General features: G+C 41.3%; 1 protein-coding gene across 2 annotated transcripts; it reads left to right on the forward strand.

Annotated features, from left to right (window-relative positions):
* Positions 1–10: 10 nt before the first annotated feature.
* SDHD (succinate dehydrogenase complex subunit D) lies at positions 11–10858 on the forward strand. 2 transcript variants are annotated; one of them, XM_082476929.1, is made up of 4 exons: positions 11–167; positions 2756–2872; positions 5404–5548; positions 9859–10858. In XM_082476929.1, the coding sequence occupies exons 1-4, from the start codon at positions 116–118 to the stop codon at positions 10022–10024; spliced, it is 480 nt and encodes a 159-aa protein (XP_082333055.1). In that variant the 5' UTR covers positions 11–115; the 3' UTR covers positions 10025–10858. The 2 variants fall into 2 exon arrangements, with proteins under 2 accessions (XP_082333055.1, XP_082333056.1); XM_082476930.1 differs by lacking the exon at positions 5404–5548.
* Positions 10859–12870: the final 2012 nt, after the last annotated feature.

Genomic DNA, 12870 nt, shown 5'->3' on the forward strand with positions numbered 1-12870 from the left:
ACTTCCGGTTCACCCGGCGTTTTCCTTTTCGTCGTTTTCTTTCGTCGTTGCAGGGTGGATGTTGTCATATGACTGCTTCCGGGTTGTTGGATGACCTTGAGCCTTCTCGAACGACATGGCGACTCTCTGGAGGCTGAGTGTCCTCTGCGGTGCCGGAGGTGGGCGAGGTGAGGATCCTGGCAGCGGAGGTTCTTAGCACAACCTCCAGCCGGGGAAGGGAATGCGGTGAGGATTCGTCTGCTGGGCGGTGAGACCTTTTGAGCGGGGGTGGGGTGGGGTGGGGGCGGGGGTGTCCCTCCTCCTTCCCTTTGGCAGCTCTGGCTTCTGCCGAAACCATAGTATCACCAGCGTTGCCTGCGGGCCCAGATCTTTCCCCGAGGGCATATCTCTCCTGCTCTGGGCTGACGTGGTGATGGGGTAATTTGAAAGTTATAGTCTTGCACAGGCTATTCACGTGAGTTCTCTTTTTCTCCGCATTCGCTGTCTTTAGCGTGCTCCCTCCCTGAATCGCAAGAGTGTCAGGGTCTAAGTCCCAATCTACGTCTTGCCTATTTCCCTTGGAGTTCAGTTCGATAATTATTGAAGTGGGCATTTCTGTTATACCAGGCACTGTAGTATGGTTGGGTTACAAATGTGAAAAAACATAGTTCCAGCCCTCAAGGAGTTTTCGTTTTTATGGAGAAAACACATATAAGTATAATATAACATAGAGTAAAAACTGTGCAGTAAGTAAATTGTATGCCAGTCCAGAGGAAGAATATATTAGCTGTGTGTTTTGGAAGGATCACCCTGTCTGGGTTCTTGAAGGAGGTGTGCCTGATTTGAGTGTTGAGGGTAAGCAAGGCCACAGGAAGAAGGGCATTACAGTTTGGGCTACTGGGATGAGCAAAAGAATGATGAAGGTGTAGAAACTGCTTGTTATGAGAGAAAACAAAACAAATCGGATATTAGAGTGTGAAGCTCAAGGTGAGGAATGAGATGGTTCCGGAAAGGTGAACTGAAATCAGATCACAGAAGAACTTGTCTTGATATGAAGTATGCATTTTACTTCGTGTGAAGGGGAGCCCTTGAAAGGTTTGACGTAGATTTGCAGTTTACATTGACCACTTCGGTAACAATGTGGTAGATGGCCATCATGGGAAATGGGGCAGGCTAAGACATAAGTCAGGGAGACGAGTTGAGACACTGTTGTAGCAGTCTTGGCAAGGATGGTGAGGTCCTGAACTTGGAAAGTTGTACATAAGAGAAGATTGTCTCAGGAAATGTTAGGAGGTACATCAATATGATTTGGCATTTGACTGAATTTAGAGGGAAAGTCCTACATGACTTCCAGATTTCTGGGTAAGGTGAAAGAGTGGCTGGGATGTCATTAAATAAAGTGGTAAGCATGTAGATGGGAGGCAAGTTTAAATGAGAAAGTGAGTTGAAGGGTGATTTTAGTTTTTGCCATGGTAAGTTTGAGGACCATGTGGGGTATCTCAGGGGAGAGGCCTTGCAGGCACTTAAACTTCTGAAACTCTGGAGAGATATCAGGCCTGGGGATACAGAGTTGGGTGTCATCAGCTTAAAGGCACTAGAAGTTGAGTGGACAAAATGTCTAGGGGTGGGCATAGGAAGCAAGGAGAGCAATGGGCAGATGATGGAATCCTGGGCAAACATTTAAGAGCGGCTGCAGAGGAGAGAATCAGAAGGAGAAGTAGAAGAGAGTTCTTTCAGAGAAAAGAAGGGAGGAGAGGCCACCAGTGCCACGTGATACAGAAAGCCCAATAAGATGAAGACTAAACAGTGCCTATTGGAAGTGGCCACAGAAGACCATTGGTGACTTAACTAAAGCAGCTTTGGTGGGGATAAAGACAAGTTTCCGAGTTGAAGAATGATAAGGAAGTGAAGAAGTTGAGGTGATTTAGACAACACTTTAAAGAAGCATGTTTGGAAAGTGAAGAAAGGGAGCAGGGGAAGAGTGCATGGGCATTAGAGGACATAGGATCAAGGGAAGGGTTAATTATATTACATCAGTTAAGGGAAAATGGTCAGTAGGAAGGAAGGAGAGGTTAAAGATACAGGAAAGAAATTACGTTTTATTGAGTGCTTATAACATTCTGGGAATTATGCTGAACATCTTATATATATTTTTAAATTTTCAACAGAGTATTATGAAGTAAGTACCAGTATTTTCATTTTACAAAAGAGAGGATATTGATTCTTGGAGAGCCTATTTAACTTAATTGCTCATCGTCTCACAGCAGTATTGGTAGGGTTGGGTGTACCTAGGTCTGCCTATTTTTAAACCAAGAGACAAGATCTAAAAGAGGACAGAAAGGGATGGGTTCAAGAGTGCAAGCAGAGAAATTGATCTTGAAAAGGAAGATGATATTTCCCAAACTAGACTGAATTCCTTGAAGACAAAGACTTTGTCTTTTATCTCTCTTGCTCTAGTGCAGAGCATAATCTTGCATGTATTAAATGTTTGTTGGATGAATAGATGAATAAATGGGAGAAGAAAGCTATAAGTTATTTTTTTTAATTAGTCAAAGTGAAGCCCTTTTATGTAAGTGTTCATTGATTTTTCAATATTTCCATGGCTACTTAGTCTAATCTCATAACAACCCAGTGAAATAGATGCTATCCTCATTTTACAGATGAGTTGGTTATTCCCTGTTTGGGGTTAAATAGCTTGCCTATGGTCATTTAGAAAGTCTGTCAATCCTGTTAAAGGAGAGGTGCTTATGATTCCCCCTAATGTCTCTTTCCTTAGCTCTCTTCCTCCGAACCGCAGTGGTCAGACCGGCTCATGTCTCAGCATTTCTCCAGGACCGATCAACCCCAGGATGGTGTGGAATACAGCACATTCACCTGTCACCCAGCCACCATTGTATGTCTATCTTCATCTGGACTGATTATTGTGCCTTTGGCAGGACTTGCTGTCTCTGAGAGGAACTCTTGTGTCCAACTCTGTCGAATGAAGACCTAGCCTACACCTGGGCACACAATGCTAGCATGGTTGAATCATGCCATTTACACTCATACAGAAACTTCTGGTCGAAGTCTTTTTAAATTTTTTAAAAAGAAAATAGTTCTGTGGGAAGAGTCTGTTCAATATAGTTTAGTTACTTTTATTTATGTAGCTAATGGAGAGGAGCCAGATCCAAATCATTTGGAATAGTAGACAGTTTAAAAAATCATGCATATCTATAGCTGTAATTGACATGCTTATTTTTATTTAGGTTGATATTAAAATCATGGCATTTCTTGGATGAATACTGTTTAGGTATTATTAAATCTTAGAAAATCTGTAGGTGAATAACAAGTTAACTATATTTTCATTTTTCAAGTCTAGAAAGATCAGTATTTTACAGAGAAGACTTCTTTTGATTCTTAGGTCTACCAGTTATAATTGCATCTGAGTTATGAGTAATTAGGCAAGTGTAGTTTTCCTGCTTTTTAGAATTATGTTATCTTTGAAAAGGTTTTGTTTCTGAACTTTGTTCAGTTAGATTTAGCAGAGTGGTTTTAACTTGGGGTTCATGGGACTGAAGGAAGGTCCCCAAAGTTGTATACACAGTCTTTATTTTATTTTATTTTTAAAATTTACTTATTTTTGGCTGCATTGGGTCTTTGTTGCTGCACACAGGCTTTCTCTAGTTGCGGCGAGTAGGGGCTACTCTTCGTAGTGGTGTGCAGTCTTCTCATTGCGGTGGCTTCTCTTGTTGCGGAGCACGGGCTCTAGGCACGTGGGCTCAGTAGTTGTGGCTCGTGGGCTCTAGAGCGCAGACTTAGTAGTTGTGGCCCCCGGGCTTAGTTGCTCCGCGGCATGTGGGATCTTCCTGGACCAGGGATCAAACCCATGTCCCCTGCATTGGCAGGCAGATTCTTAACCACTGTGCCACCAGGGAAGTCCCTACACAGTTGGCTTTTTTTTTTTTTTTTTTTTTTAATTTTTTGGCCACGCTGTGCAGCATGTGGGATCTTAGTTCCCTGACCAGGGATTGAACCTGCGCCCCCTGCATTGGGAGCGCAGAGTCTTAAGCACTGGTCTGCCAGGGAAGTCCCCCTACACAGTTTTTAATGTGTGTATCTATGTGCACTTTTCCAGGAAGTAGCTCCATCCTTTTATTAGATTCCCAAAGGGGTATGTAACCAAAAAAAGGTAGAGGCTCTCAAAGAGATGTTTAAAGCCCATTTTATTTTCACTTGTTTAAAAGAAGTTTTCAGGGACTTCCCTGGTGGTCCAGTGGTTTGGACTCTGCCTGCCAGTGCAGGGGACACGGGTTCGAGCCCTGGTCCGGGAAGATCCCATATGCCGTGGAACAGCTGAGCGTGTGAGCCACAACTGCTGAAGCCTGTGCACCTAGAGCCCGTGCTCTGCAAGAAAGAGAAGCCACCGCAGTGTGAAGCCTGCGCACTGCAACGAAGAGTGGTCCCCGCTCACCGCAACTTGGATGAGAGCGCCCGTGCACAGCAATGAAGACCCAATGTAGCCAAAAATAAATAAATAAAAATAAATAAATTTATAAAAAAAATAAAAGAAGTTTTCATGTTCCATATCTATTTTTGGCTATTTATAAGTAACGGAACAGAAGAAGAACCATGATCCTAAAAGTTGACATTAGAACTTTGCTTCTGTCTATCTATCTATCTGTCTATTTATTTATTTTTGGCTATGTTGGATCTTCATTGCTGCGGGCGAGCTTTCTCTAGTTGCGGCGAGCAGGGGCTACTCTTCGTTGCGGTGCACGGGCTTCTCATTGGGGTGGCTTCTTTTGTTGCAGAGCACGGGCTCTAGGCACACGGGCTTCAGTAGTTGTGGCTCATGGGCTCTAGAGGGAAGGCTCAGTAGTTGTGGCACACAGGCTTAGTTGCTCCTCGGCATGTGGGATCTTCCTGGACCAGGGCTCGAACCCATGTCTCCTGCATTGGCAGGCAGATTCTTAACCACTGCGCCACCATGGAAGCCTGAGAACTTTGCTTCTCTTTGAGTTGGCTGGTTTAATTTTCTTTTGGGAGGATTTTTAATATTATTTTACTTACAAAGATTAGCTGTAAATAAAAGAGTGATGTTTTAAAGGAATTCCGTAGGTGTCACCAACTTATATTCATAAGGTATCTGTCTATTACACTGAAGTCCAAGATTGGTAATTCTGCAAAGATACTTTGTCCATCTTCTTGCCTATAAGCAAAGTGGATCTGTCTTCTAATTAATATATGTAGGCGTTGAGACACCCTGTGCTGAAAGACTTCAAAGAAAGGAGATTGCATCTCTCACTTACCTTTATCTTACCCTGTTTATGCTCAGTCTTCCATGCATTCTGTTTGCCATTTTGTCAGTTTGGGTTATTTCGTGGCAAATATTGAGATGTGTGTTTCCCCCGCAACTCTTACGAATCTCGTCCTTCCTTTCTACAGCTGGTTCCAAGGCTGCATCTCTCCACTGGACTGGTGAGAGGGTTGTCAGTGTTTTGCTCCTGGGCCTAATTCCAGCTGCTTATTTGAATCCTTGCTCTGCGGTGGACTACTCTCTGGCTGCAGCCCTCACTCTTCATAGTCACTGGCAAGTACAACAGTCCTTTCAGTATTACCTTGTCTGCTCAATTTGTTTGCTGTGAGCTTGTCTCACTATTGCATATGAGGGAGAAGTTGGTTGAGATACTCAAGATCTGAAGAGAACCTTAAAACATATGTAAACTATTTATATGCCCAGATTTATGTATCCACATGCCTATTTGATGTCTTCGCTTTCATATCTGTACACATTTTGAACACAGCATGTCATAAAACTGAGTTCCTGATCTTCCCCAGATCTCTTCCTCCAGTACTCTTGCCCATCTGAATTAATGACATTTCCATTCTTCTGTTTGTTCAAGCCCCAAACCTGGTCATCATGCTTGATTCCAGAAGTAGTCTCCTAACTGGTCTCCTGTCTGTTCTCAACACAGCAGCCCCTGTGATCCTGTTAAAATATTAAGACAGATCCAGACACTCCTCGAAACCCTTCATCGTCTCCTAATCTTACTTAAACTAAAAGGCAGAGTTCTTACAGTGATCTACAGACTCTACATGGTCTTGCCCCCTCTTTCTTTCCTCATTTTCAACGATTTTCTGCCACATTCACACTGGCTTCCTTGCTAATTCTTGAGCACACCTGGGTCACTCCAGGCCTCAGAGCTTTACTCTTACTGTTCCTTCTACTTGAAACTTTTCCTAGTTATGTCCTTGGCTTGTTGCCTCATTTCCTTCACATCTTAAATGTTACCTTCTCAATGAAGCCATCTCTAACGACTTACTCAAAATTGCAGTGTCTCTCCCAACATTCCTTATCCCTCTCCCCTGTCTTTATTGTCTCAGTAGCACTTATTTCATTCTAATATACTTTATCATCTGTTTATTATCTTGTATATTTCTTGTCTCCCCTCACGAGAATGAAAGCACAGATACAGAAAATCATAAGAATCAAATCTATGGCTTAGTGAATTATTATAACAGTAATACCCGCCAGGTCAAGAAATAGACCTTTGCCACCTACTGCAGGAGCCTCTTCCTTGTGTTCTGTCTCAGTCATAATGGTTCAACATCCCCCCACCAGAAACAATTTTATCCTGATTTTTATAGCAGTCATTTTCTTACATTTCATCATAGTTTTATCACCCAAATGTACATCACTGGACACTATAGTTCAGTTTTGCCCTTTTTAAAAAAAGAAATGTAATAGGAGTTTTGACTGTTTTTATTTGTTGTTGTATCTTTAGTGCCTAGGGCAGTGTCTCACACATAGCACTAAGTAAATATTTGTCGAATGGATGAATGTCCAGTTTTTATTTATTTTACCCAGTGTAGTTTGTTAGACTTTCTAAGTTAATGAACCTTCTAGAAAGTTTGTTAATAACAATTGGGTTCCTTGAGTTGTCCATTTTATGTTGTTTTGCAAGGACAATATGCTGTCATGGGTGGGGGAGGTTCTTTTTGGATTGTTAGAACTGAAAGCACTTGGGGGAGTATCTTAACCAGCCCTGTTGTTTTACAGTCGTAGAAACTAAACCCCAGGGAAGTTAGGTAACGTGTCAGAATCATTTTCTAGCTAGTATTAAAGGAGATTTTGCTTACCTAGTTTTCTAGGGTTGGTTAGAATTACCCTTTAACCAGATAGACCTCTCACAATAAAAGATTCCAGTTGCATATGAAATACTAGCTCACAGCTACAGTAGGATTTCTCTGATGTGAGTTTCTTGAAAGGAGATCCATCTAAATTGGTGAAAAATCAGAATAAGAGATAAATCTAAAGTCATACTTTTTTTGGCCATGCTATGTGGCATATGGGATCTTAGTTCCCCAACCAGGGATTGAACCCGTGCCCCCTGCAGTGGAAGTGTGGAGTCTTAACCACTGGACTGCCAGGGAAGTCCTAAAGTCATACATTCTAAAAATTACGATTGACGTCTCCAATTACCTTACTGATTCTCTCTTCCTTTTTCACACATACACAGAAAAGACTTGAAAGAATTGTCTATAATTGTGCACTAGTTCCTTAGCATCCAATCTTTTTTAACCCACATTAATCGGGCTTTTTATCCCAACTGTGTAACTGAAGTCATTCTTATCAAAATCACTGAAGACCTTCATTTTTTCCAAATCCAGTTGTCCATTCTCTGTGCTCTACTTGAAACTCAGTAGCATTCAACTTAATCGACCATTCTCTCCTTAAGTAAATTTTCTTTGGCTTCCTAGATGCCATACTCACCTTGTTTTCTTCTACCTCACCAGCTGTGCTTTCTCAGTCTCCTCTGTCAGCTCCTTTTCCTCTTGTCTGACCTCTGAATAATAAAGGTCTGACCTCCAGGCTCATTCTAGGCTTTCTTAAATTTCTCCGTCTACACACTTTTCCAAGGTGAGCTCAGATCAGACTTCTTTTCCTGAGCTGCAGACTTGTATTTCCAGTTGTCTGACCGGCATATCCACTTGGATGTCTAATAGTCATCCCAAATTTAATATTGCCAAAAATCACTCTTTTCCCGCCCCCGAAATCTCTCTTGATTTCCCCTCAAAACCTCCTTCTCTCCTGTTCTTCCCTAATTCAATTAAATCTTGTTGTTCAAGCCAAAAATCCTAGGAGTCATTCTAGATATTACTTTTTGTCTTAACCCCACAACCAGTCCATCAGCTCGTGTTAGTTCTCTCCTCAGAACATAGTCTGAGCCAAGTTAAGCCAGCAGCCTTGCCTAGGCTACTCCGGCTGCTTCCTAACTAGTTTTCTATTTCTGTTCTTGCCACCCTTCTTCCTGCACTGTCCTTTCACCACATATAGCCAGAGTGGCCTTTTTAAAAGGTAAAATAACATTTATCCAAAGAAGATATGCAAATGGCAAATAAGCACATGAAAAAATGCTCAAAATTGTTTGTTATTAGAGAAATGCAAATCAAAACCTCATTGAGATACCACTTTACACCTTACACTTTATACCACTTTACACTTTACACCACTTTACACTTTACCAGGATGGCTGTAATCAAAAAGATGGACAGTAATGAGTGTTGAGAAGTTGGAGTCCTCATATATCTCTGCTGGGAATGTAAAACGTTGCGGCTACCTTGGAAAACAGCTTGGCAGGTCTAACAAAAGTTATTATAACAAAGAGTTATAATATGAGTTAACAACAGGGAGTTGCTATATGACTTGACAATTTCACTTTTAGGTGTATACCTACCAAAATTGAAAACATATGTCCCCACACACACAAAAACTTGTACAATAATGTTCATAGCAGTGTTATTATTATATAATAGACAAAAAGGCGAAACAGTCCAGATGTCTCTCAATTGATGAATAGGTAAACAAAATGTGATATGTTTTTACAAAGGAATATTATTTGGCCATACAAAGATTAAAGTGCTGATCCATGGTACAACATGGCTGAACCTTGAAAACATTATGCTGAGTGAAAGAAACTCAACACGAAGGGCCGCATATGTCCCGAATTAGCAAATATGTAGAGACAGAAAACAAATTAGGGATTGGGTAATGTCTAAAGGGTACAGGGTTTGTTTTTGATGAAAATGTTCTGGGATTAAACAGTGATGGTGTTGCACAACTCTGTGTGAGTATACTAAAAGCCACAGAATTGTTAATTTTATGGTACGTGAATTATATCTCAATAGAACTGTTATTTAAAAAGTAAAATTAGCTCACTCCTTACTTAGGTCACTCCCTGCTTAAAGCACAGCTGTGGTTTCCCGTTGTATTTCGAGTAAAATTCAAACTCCTTGTTATGACCTTCAAGGCTTCTATGCGATCTGCCCCTGCCTTCTGGTCTCCCTGTTCTCCAGCCACATAACCTTTTTACGATTCCTCAGAGATGCCAAGGTCATTGTTACTTTTGTTTGGGATGTTCTTTTCATTCAAGCCGTCCTTTCTAAAATATTTCTTCATAGCACCTGTGTACTTTTTCTTACTCTTCACTAAAATGTTTGTTCCATAAGGGCAGGAATGCTGTCTTATTTGCTGTACTCTCAACATCCGTAACAGATTCTGGCACATAATATCTGCTTAATAAATTCTTTTGCAATTAATGAAAAACTCTGTAGGCCATTTGTTTGGGTTTAAAAATAAAAAACAAAATTTTATAAATAGAGTAGGAATTAGTTACTGTCTTTGATATAAACGACTCGAAAATTGAATCTGAAGGATAGGAAGGTGTCTTTATTATATTGTTAGGGTACACTTGATTCCTTCATTTTGGTTTATGATTTTTGTTACCATGAGTTGCATTTTGACCTTGACTGATTATTTTTTTTGCAGCCAAGTTAACCGAATAGCCTACTAACGTCACTTGTGGTTTTTCATTTGTACTGTGACTTTTTTTTCTTTAGGGGCATTGGACAAGTTGTTACTGACTATGTTCGAGGGGCTGCGTTGCAGAAAGCTGCCAAGGCAGGCTTTTTGGTGCTCTCGGCGTTCACCTTTGCTGGGCTTTGTTATTTCAACTATCATGATGTGGGCATCTGCAAAGCTGTGGCTATGCTGTGGAAGCTCTGACCCTTTAGACTTAACACCTTGAGAATTGATTGTACACCTCCTTGCCTCTGCTCTGTCATGCCATTTCAACTCACAGTAAGAAGGAAATAACAGATTAGTCCGCTGGTAAACCTCTTCTCCTAATCAGCCGGTTATTTTTAGAGTTTAATCTTTGAAGAAAGATTTGAGAGAAATTGTATCCAAGAAATTGTGAGACTGAGTTTTGTATTCTGGAGAGTTAATGGGGTGTCTCACAGCTTCTCAGAAGACTCACAGTATAGCTAAACATTATATATGCGCCTTTGCCTGTTAATTTATCAGACTCTTAAAGGGAATTCAGCTTTATTACTCTCAATATTTGATCAAACTTCTATATTTGTCCTAGGATGATAGAGAAAGGGAACGACTGTTAATTCATAAGTAAAGACTTTGCAGAAAATTAGGCAGTGTTTTGTTTTTGTAAACATCGCCCCCCCTCTGTTCAGTCGATACCAGTTACTGATGGTTACGTGTCCTAGGGAGATTTGAAAATTAGAAATACTGATATTTCACATTACTGATTTCTAAGTCCTAGGAAGAAGAGCCTGGAGAGTTTCTGAATATAGAGAAGTTTCATGTAGGGAAGAGGTCCCTTTATAGATGTTTCAAATTGTTACAGGTTCTAAATGGAGACTTAATCCTCAAATGTGTTTATTTTACTTGTCCAAAAATAATCTGTCCACAAATATAAAATTATAAGTAATAAGTTGTTATTTTCCCACTGTGGGAATCTCTAATGTGAAAATGTATTCTATGAAGGTAAAGTTTTTTTAAAAATAAAAATGCTGTATAATAAAAATTTATTCTACTCTTTTATGTCTTAATTGTCCATAGTTTTATTCAGTAGAACTGAGTGTCTATTGCATCTATAGCACGGAAACAGGACTGAGTGTTTAAATTTCCTTCTGAGTTTAGCAGTTAGGTAAATCAGACACAAAGTGCTATAATACAGAAAAGACTTACATGTAATAGGCAGAAATATACTGAGTATAAGTAGTTGGTATGAGGAGAGTAATAAGATTAAGTAGTAGGAATTAGAATTAGGTCCAGATTATGGTGTACTGTGGATGCCAGCGTTTATATTCAAATTTTATACTGTATGCAGTTAGTCTGGTCTTAAGGGATGAGTGTAACGCATGATGGTTTCATCTAGCAATGTAGATGAAATGGGAGTTGGTGCATTTCACTCACTGAGGACCTTACTGGATAGCTGAGGCAAACTATCGAAGGGGAGCTGGCTAGAAGGGTAAGTGTTCATGCTGGAGGTTAAAGATAAGGTCCCCTGAATGTGCTTACGACCTTGTAGTATATGTATTAAGGGTTTAGGAAGAGGTGATTAATTCTGTTTTGGGGCAGGTTAAAGGTTTCAGAGGGGGATGATGCCTGAGTAGCAGTGGTTCACCAAGGAGTCATGGTGGTGGGCCAGTCCGCCTTGGCAGGGAGGAGTATTTTATTACTGACTTGGTTTAGAATTGGTGGTTCATTACGATGATAAAAAGCGGACTGACCTGTAGTCAGTTTCATTATTGTTTTAAAATTCTCTATAGACAGTGATCCCCCTTAGAGTCATTCCTCCCCCCGCCCCACTGCCTCCCCCATTCCCCCAGCCCCCAGTACACCACTGCTGTAAAATGGAGTGGGGAACTGGATTTTTCCATAGAGTTGCTATCATCACCGATACCATCAGATCGTAGTTTGGCTCTGGAAGGGTGTCTAATGCTAATAAGCTTCATTAGATCGTGATTGAATGTTAGAGTGGAGGCTGGTTAGAGTGGACCTGACCCACGTCCTGGTCAGTTTTGTAATTAGGTTGGAGCTGAGCTGTCACTTTGGAAAATCAATGGGGTGCTGTGAGTTGCTGGAGCAGCAGTGAAGATGAGGCAGGGGCTGACAGCAATAAGAGGTGTCTGAGGTTAGGCAGGACATCAGAATTGTGCTTCAGAAGGAATTTAGGCAGCATTAGGAAGGTTGATGAACTGGAGGCAGAAGGATGTATAAGAAGATGGAGGGCTTCCCTGGTGGCGCAGTGGTTAAGAATCTGCCTGCCAATGCAGGGGACACGGGTTCGAGCCCTGGTCCAGGAAGATCCCACATGCTGCGGAGCAGCTAAGCCCGTGTGCCACAGCTACTGAAGCCTGCGCACCACAGCTACTGAAGCCCGCGCTCCTAGAGCCCATACTCCACAGCAAGAGAAGCCACCGCAATAGAGCCCACACACTGCAACGAAGAGTAGCCCCCGCTCACCTCAACTAGAGAAAGCCCACACGCAGCCACAAAGACCCAACACAGCCAAAAATAAATAAAAATTAAAAAAAAAAAGAAGATGGATGTAGAAGACAGTGACAGTGGAAAGTAGGAGTCAATTTCAAAAGGTATTGTAGAAGTCAACATTCACTTGGTAGGTATTAAGTACCTTGTGTAATTGGCACTGTGCCAGGTACTGTGGCCAGGTAGGAATTTCTCTCCCCTTAGAATTCATAGTCTAATTGGGGCAACAGATAAATGATTGCAGTGTAATAAGTGCAATAAATAGTTAAGCACATTGAGCAGTGATGTAACAAAGGGTACAGGAAGAATTTGCTTGCAAGTTTCATGGGAGACAAGAGTCTTGACCTGGATTCTGAAAGACAAGGAGCTGATACAAGGCCAAGGAAGCTGGGGTGAGGTGTGAGGAGGCTAGAGGATGGTAGTTAGATCAAGCAGAAGATTGCACGTGATGTGGTACGATTGCAACGTAGAGAGGGACTGATTGTAGAGGACCTTCTATGCCATGGTAAGTAATTGAGAGAACTGAGTCACTGAAGATTGTTAATTATGCAAATGACATG

The sequence above is a fragment of the Balaenoptera physalus genome (assembly GCF_965194825.1).
Source record: "Balaenoptera physalus genome assembly, chromosome: 10".
NCBI classification, from domain to species: domain Eukaryota; kingdom Metazoa; phylum Chordata; class Mammalia; order Artiodactyla; family Balaenopteridae; genus Balaenoptera; species Balaenoptera physalus.